The sequence below is a fragment of the Danio aesculapii genome, chromosome 18, assembly GCF_903798145.1.
Source record: "Danio aesculapii chromosome 18, fDanAes4.1, whole genome shotgun sequence".
NCBI classification, from domain to species: Eukaryota; Metazoa; Chordata; class Actinopteri; order Cypriniformes; family Danionidae; genus Danio; species Danio aesculapii.
In genome coordinates, this window is record NC_079452.1 from 35,099,632 (window position 1) to 35,124,044 (window position 24,413).

At 36.7% G+C, this 24,413-nt stretch overlaps 1 protein-coding gene across 7 annotated transcripts in view; it reads right to left on the reverse strand.

Annotated features, from left to right (window-relative positions):
• The window catches only part of frmd4a (FERM domain containing 4A), a 255,772-nt gene that overhangs the window by 182,428 nt on the left and 48,931 nt on the right, over nucleotides 1-24,413 (reverse strand). For 5 of the 7 annotated variants that reach the window (XM_056478921.1, XM_056478922.1, XM_056478920.1 and 2 more), the window contains exon 1: nucleotides 2,434-2,863. The exons of 1 other annotated variant lie outside the window; for it this stretch is intronic. In XM_056478921.1, the coding sequence (XP_056334896.1) occupies nucleotides 2,434-2,526 (93 nt within the window). In that variant the 5' untranslated portion in view covers nucleotides 2,527-2,863. Of the gene's footprint in view, nucleotides 1-2,433; nucleotides 2,864-23,030; nucleotides 23,131-24,413 lie in introns of those variants that run through there. One more of the 7 variants, XM_056478923.1, reaches the window with a different exon arrangement.

The window sequence follows — 24,413 nt, forward strand, 5'->3', positions numbered from 1 at the left end:
ACTGTATTTTCTATCACCCTACATCAAACTCGACCCTTTACAGGAAACTTTGTGCAGTTTTACCCTCTCAAATAAACTCATTCTCTATTATTTATAAGCCTTTTGAAAGAAGGGTAAATGAGGCACTGTCCTCATAACACATTCTCCTTGTAATACCCATCTCATTACGCACATTTGTATCCTTACATGTCACAAAAAAGGCACGCAAATAAACACACACGCGCGCACACAGAGTACGGACAAAACTTGTTCCCTGTGGCAGTTCCAGTAAATGACAGTCAAGTTCAGCTCAGTTCAGCTCAATGTATGAGAGTTATGTCTGCTGGCGTGATTCACATAACTGGGCAGGTTTCTGCGTGTTTATGGGTAATAACAGTGATGTTTAGTAGATACCTGCATCTTCAGTGAACAAACACGATTACACAATCCTTTTGTCAGTCATACCATCATAGACCCCAGAAAGCCAGAACCACAATTTTGTTAAGATCCATTCGAAACAATAAAACAACACAAATCTCAGTCTTTATAAAGCAGACTAGAGATCTGCCGAAGATTAATCGAAGATCATTTAATTGAGGATAATATCTTATTGATGGCTGGTTTAAGGGACAATTCACTCAAAAATTCAGCTATCATTAACATCATCATTAAGAAAGAAATTTCTTGACACAGATGAAGATATTCTGAAAAACATAGCCATTGACTTCCATAATAGAAAAAAGCAAATACTATGAAAGTCAATGGCTAATGGTTTGCAACATTTTTCATTTCTTCACTGTGAAAAAAAAACTTGCTGCCTTGATTACATTTTTTAAGTTGAATGAAATCAACTTTTCTAGTCGTCTCACCTAACGTCATTAAGTCACACTTTGTAAAGCTTAGAAAATGTAGTATTATTTTAATTTAGTTATTTTAGAAACCTGATTAACTCAAAATATGTTAAAGCAACCTAAAAATATTTGCTGTCTTGACTATTGTCACTAATTTTTTTACAGAGTTCTTTTGTGTTCAACAAAACCTCAAAGAGGTTTGGAAGAAGTAAAGTAAAAGTAAACGACAGTTAGATGACAGTATTCAGATTTTTGGGTGAACTCTCTCTTTAATAAGAAGCATGAAAAACGAAGTGTCAAACGTGAGTTTATTAAAACCCTAAGCTACTATGCTTGAAGAAACAGACTTTTAAAAATTAATTATCTGATATGGATTAACATATCATCTAACCCAATTAGTACATTGGCTGATTTGCATTATGTATAAAAATATTAACCATTTGAGGCATGTAAAGACCAATGATATGAGCTAATACCTAAATGGCACAAGACTTTTCACATTCTCCAGACTTTCCTTGATCCGCACAATTTGCACATTTGGAAAGACAACAACACATTTTGCAAAGCATCGAAGCGTTACTTATTATTTGTTCAAATCCTGTTTGGGTTTCATTCTTCTGTTGAGCACAAAATCCACTGTGTAAAACATATGCTGGAATAGTTGATGGTTGGCGGCTCCTTATAAATAAGGGACTAAGCCGAAGGACAGTGAACGAATAAATGTTGAGCACAAAATAAGTTATTATGAAAAATGCTGGCACCAATTGACCTCCATATTATTTGTTTTCTACTATGGAAGTCAATGAATGCCAGCACTTCTTCAAAAAAATTAAAATTATAAAAATTATATATATATATATCTTTTGTGTGTTCTTTTGTGGGACTTGTGGAGCTGCGCATCAGTGGATTTGCTCTTCAGTGTTTAGACTTTCAGCAGTGAAAATTAAACCACACCGAACTGTACTCTGAAAACTGGATTGACACTGTTTCAATCAACTAGAACTTCTATGTTAAGCTGCTTTGACAAAATCTACATTGCAAAAGCGCTAAAGAAATAAAGGTGAATTCAATTCAACAGTTTTAAAATGTTGAGCTAATGTTTATTTTAGTGTGAACTAACCCTTTAAATACACGTTTGATGTAAACCCAGCATTACATTAACAACAAATATTTGCTCACACACACTCAAACATGTAACCTCTGCCAGTGTGTACTGTACATCGAAGATCCTGCCACTGTATATAAGTCATTATATTAATTCATTAAACGACTTCATTAAATCATTCATTCGTTTAACAACCAACCACTAAAACACTTTCTGTTGCATGAAGATGTTTTCCAGCTTCATTTGCATAAGCGCTCATAACACAGACACGTCTTCTATTAATAAGGTTAACAATTAACCAATTAAATGACTTAAACAACAAATCCATCATGGGAATTAGTGTAAACTGACATCCCCAATACAGGTGCACGTCCATTACGTCAACGCAATTCATCTCCATTGTCTCCACAGCTGCGCGCATTCAAACACACACAAACTCAAGTCCACTGACAGTCCCTGATAACCTTCACACACACACACACTGGTATCCCGTCTTACCCTCTCCTCGCTGTTCCTCCTCAGTGTTCCCACCGGCAGCTTGAGCAGGAGCCTGCGGGTCCTACCGGGGGTCACGGCTGCCTGGACCACCATGGTGCGTGTGTGAGCGTTCGGCGTCTGCTGTCCCGCCACAGACAGACGGGCTGTTCCTCTGTCCCGCTCCGTCTCCACGGCTCCCTTCCACCAATTTTCCAGCCTGCCTCTCCTTTTTTTTAGAAACGCGCTCGCTGCTTCTTTGTTGTTGTTTCCCGCACTCTTTCTGTCCTGTGTCTTTCAGCGATGGACGTCTTCAGCCCATACTGTGGCAGCGTTCATTCTGCTTCCTTACGAGACGCGCGTGTGTGTATGTGTGTGCGTGTGAGAGACAGAAGAAGGCAGTGAGGTTGTTGTCTCTCTCTCTCTCTTTCTTTTTACTCTCTCTCTCTCTCTCTCTCTCTCTCTCTCTCTGGAAGTAGCTGTAGAATGGCGTGCGCTCCAGATACGTCAGCTTCGCTTCCTCCAGTCAAACTCAATCCAGGTCACTGGATTAATATGAGTATTATCACACACTGCGTCACGTGACAAAATGGAAGAATGCATGTGTGCGTTCGTACGGGAAAGTTTGTACTGGTTTAAGTGGTTCATAAGGGGTACACAGCAAAAAAGCTTTACTTACTCAGAATTTTTTATCTTGTTTTAAGTCCAAATATCTAAGAAAAATCATAAATCAAGAAGCATTTTCTAGACAAGCAAAAAATGTCTTGTTTTATGAAATAAAAAGCCAAAATTAAGTGAGTTCTTCCTTAAAACAAGCAAAAATAATCAACCAATGGCATAAGAAAAGTTATCTTGTTTTTTCTTTTGGCATAAGATTATTTTGCTTACCCCACTGGCAGATTATTTAGCTTGTTTTAAGGAAAAACTCTCTTTCTTTTTTTGAAAAGAACCAGAACAAGCTCCAAACCCACCCCATTCATTCATTCATTCATTTTCTTTCCGGCTTAGTCCCTTTATTAATCCAGGGTCGCCACAGCGGAATGAACCACCAACTTATCCAGCACATGTTTTACGCAGCGGATGCCCTTCCAGCTGCAACCCATCTCTGGGAAACATCCATAAACACTCATACACTACGGACAGTTTAGCTAACCCAATTCACCGGTACCGCATGTCTTTGGACTGTGGGGGGAAACTGGAAAACCCAGAGGAAACGCACACGAACACGGGGAGAACATGCAAACTCCACACAGAAACGCCAACTGACCCAGCCGAGGCTCGAACCAGCAACCTTCTTGCTGTGAGGCGACAGCACTGCCTACTGCGCCACCGCATCAGCCACCCACCACATGGCAGCAAATAATAATAAATAAACATCTTTAAAATATAAATACATATAAGCAAATGTACCCACAACTGTGTAGCTACTTAATCATATACCTCCATGAGTACTGTATACATGGGCAAATTTACAAGAGTCCACTCAAACATCAGCATATATACCATACATGTACTGCATGTACCAACCCAGGGTCATTCTGAAAACCTACCACTATACACATTTCTGGAGAGCTCCAAATATGTTTCAGGAGGTACATTTTTTGCAGAATTTGTTTTCGTGAATCCACCAGAGGCCGCTGTGTAGGCTTTTTGAGATCTCAGATTTCTCTCGCGAGTGCTATTCGCGCCTGCTGTTCTTGTATAAATCCACCCGAGGCTGATGTTGACTGACTGACTGACTGACGTCATACCGCCCCATAGCGTTCGTTTTAAAGATGAAATGCAGTCATACGTTCCTCTGGCTACATAATTCGTGATCTCCAGAAATGTATATAGGGCTATGTTTTCATGTTTTCATAATGAGCTTATGATGGCATATATACATACAGTGGATGTCAGAATTATTAGCGCCCCTTTGAATTTTTTTTTTTATTATATATTTTTTAAATTTCCCAAATGATGTTTAACAGAGCAAGGAAATTTTCACAGTATGTCTGATAATATTTTTTCTTCTGGAGAAAGTCTTATTTGTTTTATTTCGGCTAGAATAAAAGCAGTTTTTGATTTTTTAAAAGCCATTTTAAGGTCAAAATTATTAGCCCCTTTAAACAATTTTTTTTTGACTGTCTACAGAACAAACCACCATTATACAATAACTTGCCTAATTACTCTAACCTGCCTAGTTAACCTAATTAACCTAGTTAAGCCTTTAAATGTCACTTTAAGCTGTATAGAAGTGTCTTGAAAAATATCTAGTCAAATAATATTTACTGTCATCATGGCAAAGATAAAATAGTTATTAGAAATGAGTTAACTATTATGTTTATGTTGAAAAAAAAATATGCTCTCCTATAAACAGAAACTTAGAGAAAAAAAATCAGGGGGGCTAATAATTATGACTTCAACTGTACATGCATATATACATCACTAAAAGAAAAAAAGAGAGAAAAAAGGATCAAAGTCTTTGGATATATGAATACCAATACATACCCAATTGTGAAAATTTGTATTTTGTACACATTGCTATGCTTCATGAAATCATTCACACCACTCAGTTATTACTGGTCAGTCTCCAGATAATCGAAAAATGACTTCCAAATCTTTGAGAATTTCTTTGGTTTGTCTGAAATCACATATCTAATCTTTTCCGTGTAATACTTTACAGGACTCAGTAAGCCATGTCTCAAATTTAAGTGTAAACTCTTTGTTCCACCGCAACAATATTACCTTTTTTGCTATAGTAATCCCATATTGAACTGTCTGGATTTGATGCAAACTACAGTTTTCAATAAAAGGAGCCCAGACCAATATTGCAATAAGAGGGTCAGGAGGAAAATCAGTCCTACGTAAGTACTTTAAAGTAAAAAGATAACACCTCAGCCCAAAACTTAGACATTTTTGAGCAGAATCAAAATACGTGAGCCAGTGTACCTTCACTAGACTTGCATTTGATACTTAGAGATGATACAGAGCAAAAACTCAATTCATTTTAACATTAATTTTTAAAACAGGACAATTTGCTTTGCTTGTCTAGAAAATGCTTCTTGATTTAGGTATTTTTAGATATTTGGACTAGAACCAAGACAAAAAATCTAAGTAAGAAAAGCTTTATATGACATAAATGTAGTCTATTAAGGTTCCCCTCGTAATTCAAATGCTTAAACATCATACTTAACAGGGTCTTTTGACATTAAAAAAATTGCCATATGTTTCTTGTCTGAGTTGAGTGTATGGAAAGGCCACATAATAAGCATTTTTGCATAGAATACATTACATCTCCTATAGAGAGTCCTCATAAAGCACCAATACCAAAATGCGTGTGTGTTATTGTGTGTGCTAATGCTAGGATATAGTGTGAGTGTGTATGTGAGTGTTGTAAAATATCCATTCTCCTGCTCAAACAGAATATCTGATGTTTTGCCATCTGCTGTTCAGATTAGCTGTAAATCCCATGGCTGCTTTCACCAGACAGAATACACACACACATATACACGCACACAAGCGCACACACACACACACACACACGCACACATACAAAGGGAAAATACCCTCAAGCTGCCAACTAGATTACACACTAGGGATCGCCGCATGTGTGTGCAGGACATTATCGCCTGTGTGTCCTGACAGGGACCATGTCTTGTTAAAAACAGCACTAAATGCTTGTCCGTCCTTCTCTGCTCTTCAAAACTAAATGATGCATGCAGATGGCTGATATTAAGTATTTTTGGAGACTGTCTAGAAATCTGAACTGGAAGGATGAGGAATCATCTTGGATAAGCTGCAAACTTCAAGGGTGCTTTAACAGGATAATCCAAAACTTCAAAATGTAAACAACATTCACTGCACTGACCGGAAAATAAAAAAATAAGTAAATAAAATTTCACTGGCAACTAAACAGTATGTGTGAGAAAAATCTAATATGAATATTAAAATCTAATAGGATTGATTATTAGTAGTTATATTTTAATTTATTATTTATTTAAATCATATATATATATATATATATATATATATATATATATATATATATATATATATATATATATACATATATATATATATATATTGTCCAGCCCACCCACTTCCCCAAACTGAACCGACAGTGTTTTAAATATATATATATATATATATATATATATATATATATATATATATATATATATATATATATATATATATATATATATATATATATATATATATGAGCAATATCACACTCGTAGCAGTGCGATATGGCTGTATATCAGCACTGGTGGGAGGCATGCGTTGTCCCACTTAGTGTCCCACCAGTACTGATATACAGCCATATTGCACTGCTACGAGTGTGATATTGTGTTTATACATCAGTTCGAAAATCAAACACGGAGAGTCTAAAAACACTTTTGTATGAGGAACTACTTTCTTCCGCCATTCATTCACATCTGGAGCTGATGGTCAGAACAGCAGAAGCCATTACTAATTCACCAACGTCACTTTAGAGCTAGTGTTTGAATGATTCTCTAGCGTAATGTCTAAAGTGATGACAAAACAGGTGATTTTGCTCAAATTTTAAGATTATAAGGCTGAACGTGCCATCCATCTACAGAAATATCTCCCTACACCCCGAAAAAAGCAGCGCAATAACTACCAGAATACTGTTGTGTTTGCGATAAGGAAAAACGATAAACACATGCAGGCATTTCTTCTTTCTTTCTGCTAACACAACACACATTTATGATATGAGTCCCATCTCACACTCAATACACTACAATTATATGGTATAAACATTTATTTGGTAAAACAGCACTACAACATACAAAAGAGAGAGATCGACTTAGCAAGTAAGCATTTCATCAGCTGTAGTTTGAAATTACGCTGGTTTTCTCTTAGGGCTTATTATGTGGTCTCTGTCACCATTATGTGGATGAACATCGTCAACCGTCTTTGCTCGACGTGCTGTCTCTCAGAAATTATATATATATATATATATATATATATATATATATATATATATATATATATATATATATATATATATATATATATATATAAATATATATTTATATGTATATATATATTAAAACAGGCACTATACTTATAAATAAACGGCATAGTTGCAATCTAAACAAATACATTCTCATCTGAAAAAGCCTCAAAAGTACATTATGTTGTCCAACAGCTCAACTGCTCAAACCGTAGAGTGTCTTCTGCTTGTTGCTGTATGTGGGGGCAGTAATACACAAGGGTGAAGGGTCAAGAGGCGGGTCGAGTGCTGTTACTGGCAGAATATCGCACAGCTATCAGCCAATCAGATTCAAGAACCAGACAGAACTGTTGTATAAATAAATAAATATAAATAAATAAATATATATATATATATATATATATATATATATATATATATATATATATATATATATATATATATATATATATATATATATAAAGACTTATATTATATATTTAAATATATAATATTAATATAATATTGTATTTAAATAAAACTTTATGGTATATTTATTTTGTTTTGTTTCCAAATGTTTGCTGCATTTTTATATTCATGCGTCTTACTTTTTTTAAAATGACAAATTAATAATTACAATTTACCCTAATTGGATTCTTTCATTATTTACTTTCTCTCAGAAAACAAATCACAAATAGTAAGAAATTTCTCGAATTATATTTTATGATCCGTATATGTATCTGTATGTGTATATATGCAGTAAAGCATCTTCTAAATTAATTTGAGTTAAAATTATGAGGGCAACACGATAGTGGATAGCATTATCGCCTCACAGCAAGAAGGTCACTGGTTCGAGTCCCAGCTGGGCCAGTTGGCATTTCTGTGTGGAGTTTGCATGTTCTCCCCGTGTTGGTGTGGGTTTCCACAGTCCAAACACATGCGCTATAGGTGAACTAAATAAACTAAATTGGCCGTAGTGTGTGTGTGTGTGTGTGTGTGTGTGTGAATGAGTTTATGGATGATTACCAGTAATGGGTTGCAGCTGCAAGGGCTTCCACTGTGTAAAACATATGCTGGATAAGTTGGCGGTTCATTCGCTGTGGTGACCCCTGATAAATAAAGGGACTAAGCCGAAGGAAAATGAGTGAATGAATGAAAAAAATAATGACTGCAATTACTGCTTTTTGAAAGTAAATCGTGTTAAGATGTTGGGTTGTGGGTTTTGTTATTAATGATGAGTTATTTTACAAATTGATTTGATTTGCAAATAAATGGTTATTAGAAGTAATTGTAAAACCTCTTTCTCCATATATACAGTATATTCCAGGAATAGAGCAGAGAAGCTTTCTCTTCTAATCCCTGCTCAGCATTATTCATTCAGTAGCTGCTCTAGATTAGGAATATTAAAACCGCTTTCTATTTTTAGCGCACTGCAGTTACTAAGGTTTGAATGGCTCTTTTTGCTCTCATCTCATATTGCAGAAATCGAGGTACAGTACTTTATAGCTAAATCAAGCCAGTGTGATGGGGAATGGGGAAACTGATAAATCTGTCCCACCATGTGCACTGGTTCCTTCCTCACGCTCACTCTGAACCATTACTCCCTGTGTACCTGTGACATTCTTAATACAACCAGAGAGTGGATAAAACGCCCAGGGGTACAAAACTAACACACTCTCACACACACACACACTCACACACATAAAAGTGTTTTCTCCAACACGGCAGGTCATTTTAGCAAATAGGTGAACATGTCACCATTCAAAACCTGGTAAATGGACCTGTCAGACTCTCAGTGTTTTGGGTAAATGAATTTATCCAATTTAGTAGCACAAACAAAATCTCTAAATGCCTTCAGTCGCACAAAAGAGAGTGGTGACTGGGAGCTGCTGAGCGGGTCGTGCTGAGACGTTTTAATGGAGGAAAATCTAAATCTACAGGGAGACCTTTTTAAAAAAATGCAATAATTGGAAATAAGGTTGCAATCGTGAGATATTATAGTCATTCCAAAGAGCTTAGAATGACCAAGAGGCAACACTCAATAGAAAAGTTCCATTGCAACAGCAGCGCCCAGCCACAGCGCCTGATTCCGCCATTTTGGAGTGAAAGCGGTCGGCTGTCCACTGGATCTTATTGCTGTTGCGATGGCAAGCAGCTGCTTTGTTTTTTATTTATTTATTTTAAAAGCGCATTAAAGCTGAGATACAACCTGAAAGACGACAATACAACACTTACTAACACAATCATCAACACTTTTAATGGTTTATTTTACAGACTTATAATATGCTGTTGTTCTATTGGAACTTTCATTGCAAAATGGCTGCCGCGCCGTCTAATGGCTGTTTCCCAAATCGCACTAGAGTGTCGCCTCTTGGTGATTCTATGCTCGTTGGTCATACCGTAAGATATACAAAATTGTAAACATTTAAGGTACAACATATAAAGTTTTAACTGTGAGATATGAAGTCGCTGTGTAAAATAGTCACAATTACAAGAAAAAAGTAGAATTTCTAATAATAATAATAACAATAATAATAATAATTCCTTACATTTATATAGCAATTTTCTGGACACTCAAAGCGCTTTACACATTTTTGTGGGGGAATCTCCTCATTCACCACCAGTGTGCAGCATCCACCAGACTACACACCAGCTGATTAGTGGGGAGGAGACAGAGTGATGAAGCCAATTATGATATGGGGATGGTTAGGAGGCCATGATGGACAGAGGCCAGTGGGCAATTTTGGCCAGGATGCCGGGGTAAACCCATGTCTAGGTAAACCTCTTTTTTGAAGGACATTCTGGGACTTTTAACAACCACAGAGAGTCAGGACCTTGGTTTAACGTCTCATCCGAAAGACGGTGCTCACTGAGCAGTATAGAGTCCCCCTTCACTATACTGGGGCACCCCCCCGCTGGTCTCACTAACACCACTTCCGGCAGCAACCTAGCTTTCCCATGTGGTCTCCCATCCTGGTACTGACCATGGGCGACCATGTGAGAGTTGCAGAGAGCTAAGCTGCTGACATTAAAACATTATAAAAAAGGGTAATTGCGACAAGTCACAACATTTAAAATGACAGTTGCAAAGAAATATCAACAACTGTACAATATAAAGTAATTTGGTATAAAAATGATTTAGTTACATTTTTGTGAGTCGTATTGTAGGATATATAGTCAACATTTTTAAATTTAGGGTTATGGCTGACAAAAACAATCATTTATTCATTTTCCTTTGGCTTAGTGTCTATTTCAGAGGTCGCCAGAGTGGAATGAACCGCCAACTATTCTGGCATACGTTTTAAGCAGCGGATGCCCTTTCAGCTGCAACCCAGTACTTCCCACACCCCAGAAACACCCACACACACTCTCATTCACACGCACTCAAACACTATGGACGATTTAGTTTATTCAATTCACCTATAGCGCATGTCTTTGTACTGTGGGTAAAACCGGAGTACCCAGAGGAAACCCATGCCAACATGGGGAGAGCATGCAAACTCCACACAGAAATGACAACTGGCTCAGCCGGGACCTGAACCAGCGACCTTCTTGTTGTAAGGCGACAGTGCTAACCACTGAGAAAAATATTGATAACCTCAAAGTAGTTGATCACAAAAGACACAATCGTGGAAAATAAAGTTGCATCCCTCCCCACCCCCAGGGGTGCAGAACTAACACGCACACACACACACAAACCTGAGTGTGTTTTACGGCAGGTCATTTGAGCAAATAGGTGAACATGCATGGAAATGCTTCACTGTGTGACATGACTATAAAATAGAGGTTATAAACATCTACTGTGTTCTCTAGAGCACCCACAGAAAAAAATATCCATTTCCAAAAAATTCAATCACTTTCTGGCCATCTGATATTTGACATGGATATAAATATTGTGGTCATGATTTTCAAAAATATTCCAGCATTCTGAGTGTATATTAGTACCATTTGTTAAGCGTCACCATATAATCTGATAGCACGATTGGACCCGGAAGCTGTGTCATGTGACATCATAATAGCGTAACTGTGCTGTCATGGCAACACTAATAAAATAGACCCGTTAACTGTCAATAAAATTGTACTGCCTATTAAAATGCGATTATTTAATTGGCTTGTGTTTATTTTTAAAATCATCATGATGTACGTTGAAGTCTTACTTAAAATTATTTATTTAAACAGTTAATAATGAGTATAAACTAAATTGGCTGCCGTGTATGAGTGTGGATGAGTGTGCCGGAAGGGCATCCGCTGTGTAAAACATATGCTAGAAAAGTTGGCGGTTCTTTCTGCTGTGGTGACACCTGATGAATAAAGGGCCTAAACTGAAGGAAAATGAATGAATGTATGAGTATGAAGCATTTTCCGTTTAGTCAGGTGCACTCAAAATTTTGTAACATAGGCTCATTCTGAAAATGTAGTCTTATATACAGTTGAAGTCTGAATTATAAGCCCCCTTTGAATTTTTTTTTTTTAATATTTCCCAATTGATGTTTAACAGAGGAAGGAAATTTTCACAGTATGTCTGATAATATTTTTTCTTCTGGAGAAAGTCTTATTTGTTTTATTTCGGCTGGAATAAAAGCAGTTTTTAATTTTTTTAAATCCATTTTAAGGTCAAAATTATTACCCCTTTTAAGCATTTTTTTTCTTGATAGTCTACAGAACAAACCATCATTATACAATAACTTGCCTAATTACCCTAACCTGCCTAGTTAACCTAATTAACCTAATTACGCCTTTAAATGTCACTTTAAGCTGTATAGAAGTGTCTTGAAAAATATCTAGTCAAATATTATTTACTGTCATCATGGCAAAGATAAAATAAATCAGTGATTAGAGATGAGTTATTAAAACTATCATGTTTAGAAATGTGTTGAAAAAATCTGCTCTCCGTTAAACAGAAATTGGGGAAAAAATAAACAGGGGGGCTAATGATTCTGACTTCAACTGTACATTCCTGGAGATTGCCAATTATATAACCAGAAGTACGTTTGGCATTTCATCTTTAAAACGAACACTACTGGGTGGTGTGACGCCGTTCCTTTTCTTGCTTACTAGCTGACCAGTTCCCTCCGCATGGACAGCTTTTATCAGTTTGTTCAGTAGCTCGCCATGTACGTCAGCAGACTTGAGACACAGAGAGGAGTTGACCATGATTCGAGGTTCAGTGTTCAAGTCCAGCGAAGAACGGTTCGAGAAAACAGGTAAGACAAAAACAGAAGCCAAAAAATCTAAATAAACAAGTAAATAATAGGGTGAGAATGTGGTAAAATTTGAAAACGTGGTAAAAATCAGGCGAGAGCTTTTTTTTTCTGGATTGCTTTTTAAAACTGTCGGTTGGGTTTAGGGAAGTGGGTGGGGGGGTCAGTCAGTTGTTCAGTCAGTCAGTCAGTCAGTCAACAGCGGCCTCTCGTGAGAGAAATTTGAGATCTGAAAAAGCATACACAGCTGCCTCTGGTGGGTTCGTGAAAACAAAAACTGCAAAAAAACATACCTCCTGGTACGTATTTGGCATTCTCCAGAAATGTATATAGCGGTCCATTTTCAGAATGAGCCTGGGTTGATATTTTCAGTTTCAGCCCAGAATTTACATTCAGACAAATCCCTAATTATTACACAAAGATTAAGTCAAATCATTATGATTTTACTTCATTTTGTGAAATTATTTAATCTAATTAATTTTTTGAAAATGGAAAAAAATTATAATAAATAAAAAATTATACCTGTGAATCACTAGACTTTATAGAGGTTTGGACCCAGAAACAGTCCTCCATATGTTAAAACTGAACAAGCGGATAGCACAAACGATGGGGGCGGTGGTTTGAGTCTTGCAGAGATGTTTTAATGGAGTTCTGGAGCTCTGCCTCTGTTCCTGGACTGCAGGGGCTCTTCCAGACCCTGTTTACACTGCACCCTGTAATCTTAGCCCATGGCACTGTGTGTGTGTGTGTGCGCACGTATGTGTGTGTGTGTGTGTGTGTGTGTGTGTGTGTGTGTGTGTGTCTCAGATGGCGTCCGTTTCAGTCTGTGTGGCTGTTTTCCAGAGCCAGTTTTCATAAATTACCATAATTACAGCAAAACCCCACCACACACACAGACAAAAACATATATCCACACCAACGCTCTTCTCAGAGGTCTGACCCGGTGTAAGACCTACTTTGGTATAAACGGAAGACAATTGGACGGAGAAAGAAAAGGTTTCGTAATAGTTGTCGTGGGAAAGGGTGAGGCTGAGAAAGAAGGGAGAAACGAGAAGGAGGAAAAAACACAAGCGCTGACAGCAAAGATTTGTTCGCCATGTTGGAATAATTCACTTCACTGAAGCAAATTGATAACGCTTCTGGGGTTATTGAGTCTACAAATTATCAACAGCCACTTTAATTTTCCCTCATTAAAATAAAGCCCATTGCTGTTATCAAGGGCTGCAGATGGTTTTTTGGAAATACAGATGCGTTTGGGGAGAGAATATATGAAGGCTCTTATCGCTATATTAAAAAAACAGGCTTAAAGGAGCTGTTTCCTATCATTTTGCAGCATTAATGTTCAGTTATTATTTCGATAGTCACTTAATTTTAGTTTACTTTTATTCAAGTGATTTTAAACATACAACATTTTTATTTTATTTACTAATGATTTAGGGGCGACGCAGTGGTGCAGTAGGTAGTGCTGTCGCCTCACAGCAAGAAGGTCGGTGGTTCGAGCCTTGCTGGTTCAGCTGGCGTTTCTGTGTGTTTGCATGTTCTCCCTGCATTCGCGTGGGTTTCCTCCGGGTCCTCCCGTTTCACCAACAGTCCAAAGACATGTGGTACAGGTGAATTGGGTAGGCTAAATTGTCCGTAGTGTATGAGTGTGAATGAGTGTGGATGGATGTTTCCCAGAGAAGGGTTGCAGCTGGAAGGGCATATGCTGCGTAAAGCATGTGCTGGATAAGTTGTCGGTTCATTCCGCTGTGGCGACCCCAGATTAATAAAGGGACTAAGCTGAGAAGAAAATGAATGAATGAATGAATAATTTATGATTTAGGGTAGTTGAAATAGTGAAACAGTATGTATTCATGGGGAGAGCAGGGACGAAAGTACCATTATCAGAAAAACCTCATTTTAAAAGATCATATTTTTAACAGAAATATATATTTTTGCTGTGGATACAAAATAACAAGAGTGCTCTATCGAAATCAGCTGTTATTTTGTATCAATGTAGAACAACTCCAATATAACTTCCCTTTAAACATAAATTGCAGATTGTTATTTTTGACCCCGTCAGCAAGGACGAAAGTAAAACATGTGAGTTAAAAGTAACAACAATATTTGCAAGATTTACTGGCTTAATCATGTTTATTTTAAATATTTCTGACTACGACCTTGTTCTTTATTTTTGCAGAAACTATTAAACAGCATTTTCATTTTAAATTTTAATTAAATCAAATGTTTCAAAAGCAATCCAACAATGCAAAATGTTACGATTTTCTACAATTTTTGAGGCATGGCTATTAGTAGCGGTACATAAATAACAGTGTTGCTTTCATCCCCTGAGGAACTCTTGCCATTTAAACCTGATTTACATGATTTAAACAGAAAAACACTATTGCACTAAATCACCTGTAGATTTATCAATAGTGTGACACATGAAAAGAAAAACACAACTTGTAATAAGGAAAAAAGAACCGCTACAATAATGTACTTTCAGCACTTAAATACTGAAATTTGGAGCTAACTGTGGGACACGCTCCTGAAATCAGCTGATATTTAGCAGCTTCATCAAGGGTTCCATGATGAATGTGCTGTTATAGCCTGGAAAGCAAATGCTGTCAGAGCTTCGAGAAAATCACTTTGCTACTTTTGTCCCATGTTACTGTCACCCTCGCTCTCCCCTAACGTAAGATATGAAGTCAGAAGTACAGGAAATAAAGCTGCATTTTTAAGACATAAACACTGGAATTCATTCATTCATTATCTTTTTGGCTTAGTTCCTTTATTAATCTGGGGTCGCCACAGCGGAATGAACCGCCAACTTATCCAGCATATGTTTTACACAGCGGATGCCCTTCCAGCTGCAACCCATCACTGGGAAACCCATACACACTCATTCGCACACACTATGGAGAATTTAGCCTACCCAATTCACCTGTACCGCATGTCTTTGGACTGTGGGGGAAACCGGAGCACCCGGAGGAAACCCACGCAAACACAGGGAGAACTCCACACAGAAACGTCAACTGACCCAGCCGAGGCATGAACCAGCAATCTTTTTGCTGTGAGGCAACAGCACTACCTACTGCGCCACTGTGTTGCCACACTGGAATTGTCAAAATACCATTTTATTTGTTGCAATACAAAATGATGGTATAAAAAATATTTATGTGACAAAAAATTGCAATAATGAAAACATTTTTAAATAATCCAAATTAAAGGTGCAGTAGGTCATCTGCCTAAATGCTAACCGGTTAGCATAATAGCTTTGAAACACAGTCCCTACCCTGCCAGTTAGAAAACTTTATAGTACTTTATAATACTACAATTCCCAACGAAAACTGTATTATATCTAGCACATTTCAGTTGTGTAGTTAGCAAGCAAAACTTGTAATAATGTGCAATATTTCAAGCATGCAAGAATCGCTGCTTATGCCGTACTCAGAATATAAAAATACATAATAATACATTTAGATCATTTACTTTAATCATTACTATTAGAATGTGGAGAGACTTTCAACCAGCCCAACAAAAAATGTTTCTGAAGACAAACACCTTACTGCACCTTTAAGATATGAAGTCAAAACTCTAAAATTTAGGCAACTGCAATACAAAATTTGAGTATATAAAGTTTTTTTTAACCAACTTTTTTGAACTTAAGATTCATAGGGGAATTTATAAGATAAAAAATGCATTTATGGCAAATAAAAATGTGAGAGAAACAAAAATCACATTGTAGCATGTTTATTCAAAATTCTAAGATTTAAAGTTGCTGTTATGAAATACAAAGACGCAACATAATAAGTCACTGTGTAAAATACATATTCCTCAAAAAATAAAGGAAACAATTGGAGTTACATTGTGTTAGGTAAGTGTTCCCTTTGCTTTTTGAGCAGTATATAAAGCCACATTCACAGAAAAAAGACTGCATTAAAAACAAATCTGAAATAAAAAGTCTCATTACTCATTAAATATAGTAAAATTATATTGCACGATAGAGTAAAAAAATTGTCCGATTAAAAGATTTCATAGTGAAATGAACGATTTGAAGCCACAAACAAAAGACTTTTAACTATGCAAAATAATTCTGTAACTGTGAGATATTCATTCATTCATTCATTCATTCATTCATTCATTCATTCATTTTCCTTCAGTTTAGTCCCTTATTTATTAGGGTCCCTTAACTATTCCAGCATATGTTTTACGCAGCACATGCCCTTCCAGCTGCAACCCAGTAGTGGGAAACACTCATACACACTGACATTTACGCATTCATTCATACACTAAGGCCAATTTAGTTTATTCAATTTACCTATAGTGCATGTCTTTGGGCTGTGGGGAAACCAGAGCACCCAGAGGAAATTCATGCCAACACAGGGAGAACATGTAACCTTCATACAAAAATGCCAGCTGGCCCAGCTGGGATTCGAAACAGCAACCTTCTTGACTGTGAGGCGACAGTGTTGACCACTGAGCCACCGTGCCGCCTTCTAATTAAATATTATTTTACTTTCTTTTCTTTTTTTTGACAACTTCATACAAAAATGACAACTGGCCCAGCCTGGAGTCGAACCAGCGCCCTTTTTGCTGTGAGTCTATAGTGCTAACCACTAAGCCACCATGTCGCCCAATTGTGAGATACACATTCATAAATTGAACACATTCACAATGGCAGTCTTTGCAGCCCCCCTAAAAATCCCATTTTCCTCGATATGGCTTTTTAAAATATCAAAGTGACTGACATATCAATTGAACACAATGATGGGAGTCTCCCCTTCACCAGAACATTCCCTGAAAGACGTCTTACACAAGACCTACCATTCAAAGCCCAAATAAATCACAACAGCGAGAGGGACTCGGTGTTTTGTCTCTGGTGGAAAGTTTGAATACTGTGCGACAAGACTTTGTGAGGTGGAAACATGAAAGAACCTGCAGTTCTTGAAGCTGTAACATTGGGACAATGGTGTGTGTGTGAGGTGCATTTACAATAGAAATCAGTGAATACAGCGAGACACTGCCAAACGCACAAGCCGAAGCCAAACAAACACTCACAATGGCCTTTAACGCTCATTCTTTATAGTGACCAGTTTCACCCTGTCCTCTCGTTACTCCTGGAAGACTCACATACACACTACAATTTGTGTGTGTGTGAGTGATAGAGGGGCAATAAAATGGAGTCATGGCCAGCTTTGCCCTTTAAACCACCCCATTGTTCCCATGGTGACTAGTGACAAACTACTGCCCATGCCCTCTGCCACTAGAACTACTGAATCATCAACAAATATACGGTACACACACATTTTTCATTTCTGTACAGTTGTATGTATATCAAATGCCATATCCAGCAAAGAAAACTTAAATGTTGATGTAAATGTTTTTGATGCTTTAGTGATTTATTTGCTTTTATTGTGCTACATTATTTTAATGCATTAATTAATATAATATATGGGGTTGTGTGTGTGTGTATGGTTTTCAGTATGCTCTAAAAAAGTGTACTTAAATATAAAAATGATCCTGAGTTGGGTCAGATATGGACAAACACCACTATTCGGTTATGACTTCAATTTAAAATAATAAAACATTGACCATCGTCCATATTTTATAAAATGTGTGTGTTTGTGTCTGTGTGTATTTAACGTATGTGTGTGAGTGTACATATTTCTTATATTTTTTTAATCTTATGTATCATATTAAATAGTATAAACAAGTAATAATTAATATTAGTGCTGGGAAAAAGTAAATCTCGATTAACTGCATCCAAAATAAAAGTTTGTTTCGATAATTTAAATGTGTACTGTGTCTAATTATTAAATTATTATGTATATATATATATATATATGAACAATATCACACGAGTAGCAGTGCGGTATACGTGATAAGCTATAAGCGTGATATTGTGTTTATACAACAGTTCGACGGCATGATCGTGTATACAACAATAAAATCAAACACGGAGTCTAAAAACCCTTTTGTATGAGGAACTACTTTCTTTCACCATTCACTCACATCTGCAGCTGACCGTCAGATTAGCTATTAACCAATCAGATTCGAGAATCAGACAGAACTGTTGAATATGTATATGTATATGTATATGTATATGTATATGTATATGTATATGTATATGTATATATATACAGTTGAAGTCAGAATTATTAGCCCCCTTTTGATTTTTTTTTCCCTAATGATGTTTAACAGAGCAAGGAAATTTTCACAGTATGTTTGATAATATTTTTTCTTCTGGGGAAATCTTATTTGTTTTATTTCAGCTAGAATAAAAGCAGTTTTAAATAAAAAAAAATTTAATAACATTTTAGTGACAAAATTATTAGCCCCTTTAAGCATTTTTTTTCCGATAGTCTACAGAACAAACCATCGTTATACAATAAATATATACAGCTGAAGTCATAATTATTACCCCCCCTTAATTATTAGCCCCCTGTTTATTTTTTTCCTCAGTTTCTGTTTAACGGAGAGCAGATGTTTTCAACACATTTCTAAACATAATAGTTTTAATAACTCATCTCTAATCACTGATTTATTTTATCTTTGTCATGATGACAGTACATAATATTTGACTAGATATTTTTCAAGACACTTCTATACAGCTTAAAGTGACATTTAAAGGCTTAACTAGGTTAATTAGGTTAACTAGGCAGGTTAGGGTAATTAGGCAAGTTATTGTATACTGATGGTTTGTTCTGTAGACAGTCAAAAAAAAAAATTAGCTTAAAGGGGCTAATAATTTTGACCTTAAAATGGTTCATAAAAGATTAAAAACTGCTTTTATTCTAGCCGAAATAAAACAAATAAGACTTTCTCCAGAAGAAAAAATGTTATCAGACATTCTGTGAAATGTCCTTGCTCTGTTAAACATCATTTGGGAAATATTTTAAAAAATAAGAAAAAAAAACCAAAGGGGGGCAAATAATTTTGACTTCAACTATATATATATATATATATATATATATATATATATATATATATATATATATATATATATATATATATATATATATTAGTATGATTATATTATGTTACAGCATATACAATGGTACAATGGTATATACTGACACTAAGAAATAAAGTTGAAAAAGAACAAGATATGAATCAAAGATATAAGAGTTGTCACTGGGACAGCACATTTATAAATTTTTATATGTACACTGTAGATCCTATTTTGTAATTATAAAGTACCTTTATTTCTGAGAGCGTGTGCTCTTGATTTAAAAAGAATTATGTAGACTATATATCAAATAAATGCAGATTTAAAAAGAAAAAAAAAAACGTTAAAATTACATAACAAACTTCCATTTGGACAGAGTGCATATCTACAAATTCTTATTTACATCAGAGTACAATTATATCACAGCCTTATATAAACTGCTTTAATTTGGGACAGTTTACACCTCTGGGAAAATAACCTTCACTCTTTCCTCCTCAAAGATCTAACAACAGAACGCTGCACTTTCACCAAAATCAGCGCTTAATGTGACAGACTGTTCACAAACTTTTCTTTCTTTGTGTGAAACAAAATTAATCTTTTCCGAAAATAACATCAGAGGCATTGTTGAAATATCTTACGTCAAGAGATTAAAATAAAGGGATTATAAACCGGTTGGGTAAAAATAATCAGAGCTTTGTTCTTAGACTTCCTGAAGGCATTGCAGGCTCCAGATGAGAGACCCGCACATTCTGTTCGCTCTCACTGACTGTTATTATCAAAGCCATTAAACTGAGATATAAAGAAAGACACACTGATGCTTTTTGAAACATTGGTTGTCTTTCATTTTCACACGCACACGCACACACACACACACACACAAGCACACACACACACACACACACACACACACACGCACACACACACAAACCTTGAGGGTTTGAGGGACACTTGAGGGAGTAAGAGACTACCCTCAAGTCTTTCATTGTAAATCTATGGGGTTTTTCTACTTATATTACAATCCATCAAGCGGCTAAAAATCAGTAACAGCCACATTAACTTCAAGTGCATAATCAATCATCGCAAGATTCATGGCTTTGTTTTTCAGTCATGATCATAATCAAGAACTGGCAACTCAAGCAAATGGACTACCAGACAGCACTTAGAAAGTCTAAAGCATCTGTCAAGCCGGCGGTGTGTCACTCAGGTGAGATGATTGAATTATTTACAGCCATGAAACTTCAGCATAAACTTTTTCATCAGCCTCATCGTTTTCATCACCCCTTGAAGTCGCTGATGAAACACACGTTTGAGCAGAAGCCAAGATATGATGGAAGAAACGCCTCGAAGCCTAAAGGGAAAGTTCAGCCCAGATGAAAACTCATCATTTGCTAAACTCTATATTATTCCAAACAAGTCTGCGTAACAAAAAAAAGGATATGTTGAAGAATTTGAATGCACATCATACAGGTTTAGAACAAGGTTTATAATTCTTAAAGAATAATGAATTAAACACACATAATAAACACTATATGGATCATTTTAAGTTTGGTGAACATTCCCACTAAGCAAACTTACAAATAACAATTCTTTGGAAGAACCATTTCAGTAATCAGTTCTTAATAACATTTTGAACATTTCCCATTTTTTTACAATGTATAAGTTCTATGGATGTTAAAGGGTCTTCTTGAACAATAAAATACCTTTCCATTGAATAGTTATATGAACCACTATTAAAGTGGTTTTCCATTAAAGCTATTTGCACCATCAGTTGCAACTCAGAAGTTATGTAAGCTGGCCAACGGCAACAACAAGCATGGGATTCAACAATATCAACAACAAGAGGATGAAGAACGCCCTGATCGGAACTGTTGTTAAGGTTTTCTGAAGACATGCAGGTTATGCAATTTCTAGACCAAAATAATGGCTAGGAGACAACTTGTAGTTCTTCATATCATAAAGGCTAAGAAAAGAACACAGAGTATATCAGCCAATATCTTTAAAAAATGTTTCAAAAGAGGGTCATCAATGCTATAGAAGAGCCCTTTTTTATTTGGTAAAGAGCCTTACGGGAAACTATAACTATTTTGAAAATCAGAAGAGTCTATGAGTAAAGAACCTTTAGCCAAATGGAAATATTTCATGGGTGTTCTTTATAGAACCATCAATAAATAAATTTTACTTGAAGGAACAGCAGTAATAGGAACTATTAGAGGAATAGTTTAGCCACAAAATTAAAATAAAATTATTCATCCTTCACTTGTCCTAGAGCTGGTTGATTTTTTTAAAACAAAGGAAGATATACTGAAGAACATTTGACATCCATGGTAGTATTTTGGTCCCACTTCATATTAAGTGCCCTTGACCACTGGTACTTAAGCTAAAAATAAGCATAGTATTTATTGTTCCTACTAATTCTGCGAAATCCATAAAAGTGTACAGGTAGAACCACTTGAATGGGAGTAAAAGTAGTGGAAACTAGTTTTTCTGTGAACTATCCCTTTAATATGTTCCTTTGGTCCTGAAGTCCCAACAAAACCCAATAAAGCACAAGTGTCAAAGCACAAACTGTGCCGCAGCCCTGCACAGTTTAGTTCCAACCCTGCTTCAACACACTTACCTGTAGGTTTAAACAAGCCTGAAGGACTCAATTAGTTTGATCAGGTGTGTTTAATTAGGGTTGGGACTAAACTGTGCAGAGCTTTGGCCTTCCAGGAACTGAGTTTGACACCTGTGCAATAAAGAATGTTTATTTTTAAGAATGTATTAAGCAAAAAAGATTTAGGCCATGGCGACACCAGATACTTTGATGACTTCATAGTTTTTCATGGTCATTTTCATGGTAATTTCCTTCATTCATTTTCTTTTCGGCTTAGTCCCTTTATTAATCTGGGGTCGCCAAAGCAGAAAGAACTACCAACTTATCCGGCATATGTTTTACACAGCGGATGCCCTTCCAGCTGCAACCCATCAGTGGGAAACATCCATGCACACTTATTCACATACATGCACTACGGACAATTTAGCTTACCCAATTCACCTGTACCGCATGTCTTTGAACTGTGGGGGAAACCGGAGCACATCGGAGGAAACCCAATTTCAATTAATGGTTTGAGTAACCCAGAATGGTTCCTTAAAGGGGCAGTTTATCCAAAATGAATATTAACTAAACCTCAAGTATTTCCAAACCTTTGAGTTTCTTTCTTCTGTTGATCACAAAATTAAATATTTTGAAGACAGATGAAAACCTGTAACTACTGACTTGCATAAGTGGAACAAAAATGGTTCTAATTTTGATTCCACTAAAAATGGAAGCCAATGGTTACTGGTTTCTTCAAAATAACTTATGTTGTGTTCAAAATAAAAATGAAAGGCAAACAGGTTTTGAACAAGCGAAGGCTGAGTCAATGATGACTGCATTTTCATTTTGAATGAACTATCCCTTTAATTTATCCCTTTATTTCTGCAAAAACATACTTGGAAAACTGCTTTAAAGAGCAAAGAGGAGAAAGAAAGGGGTAAACCGAGAAAATAACTTAATTTGACTTACAAACACGTCCATTAGCATGTGCTCCAGAGTTGTTTCCAGGTCATCAAGTCTTGCAGCCAGTGTCATGATGGCAAATACAGTCAAACCAAACCAACTTTACCAAAAGGATGTTTTCATTAAATGCCACAAGATGCACAAGCAGTTTCCAAGACTCTTCCAAGGATACAACTTCTATAATAAAATCCCAACCCTTGTTCCAGAAGACACATATGGATTGCAGTGGACCACACCAAACACAACATCCTTTGGCATTGCGCCTCAAAGATCCATCCCAGTCCAGAGTGTCTTACATCCAAAAAAATATCTCTCACTAGACTTCACCTAAAAGACCTGTCCAACTTTGGCTTAATCTGTGAAAGTCTGCACCGTCTGCCAAACACATACGCCTGTCCTGCACATCCTCCAGCTCTCACCCACACTGGACACCACTGAGACTGTCCGGCTCACTTCACATGGGACAAAACTTCATTACCGAGGATGACCAAACTGCTGTGTGTGCGGGACAGTGTGTCCGCCTCTTCCTGGAGGCAGTGGACCCACAGTAGACCCCATTGTGCACTGGGACCCATGAGGATGAGGAGGACCCGCAAGAGTGTCTGTGTCTAATGCCCGTCTCATTCACACGGGCCCTTCTGATCAATGCGGCTTTGTGTTGGCCATTAACGAAGGGCCAAGAATGTCTCTGGCCACAAAACGAGGCGACTTATGTAAGCGATGGAGAGTTTGACTGCTGTTTACGTCTCATGCAGTGCAGATTAGTCTTCTCGATATGAGGTGGATTGTATTAATGTGCTTGTGGCGAGACAAAGAGTCACAGGGGTGTAATTATGAAATGCAGGACGTGACTCTATTTTGAGTCACAGTATAAAATGTAGAAAGAAAACTCACGCACGTTTGCAGATGCTAACAGATGTTGGCTAATCAAACAGGCTTAATCCTGTGAGCATTTGCGCTCACGCTGAGTTATTGGAGCTCACCTGGCGCAAACAGAGAGTTTCCTGAGGGTGGCGAGGCCATATGCTGAATCAATGATCAAACACCAAATATGCATTCATGCATGCCGCACGCTGTCAGAACTTCATATAAACGATCTTCTGCATAATGCAAAATGATTGGAGGTCTTAGAGCTTCTTTTTATGAAGCAAAACACTATAGAAACCCATTTCCTGAAATCTCACAATAGCATGAAATGAAAATTGCACAAAATGACACACAAAATTCCACATGCTGACACATAAATGTACTTAATGGCCACTTTATTAGGTACATCGGTCTAACTGCTTGTTAACGCAAATTTCTAATCAGCCAATCACATGGCAGCAACTCAATACATTTTGGCATGTAGACATGGTCAAGAGGATCTGCTGCAGTTCAAACCGAGCA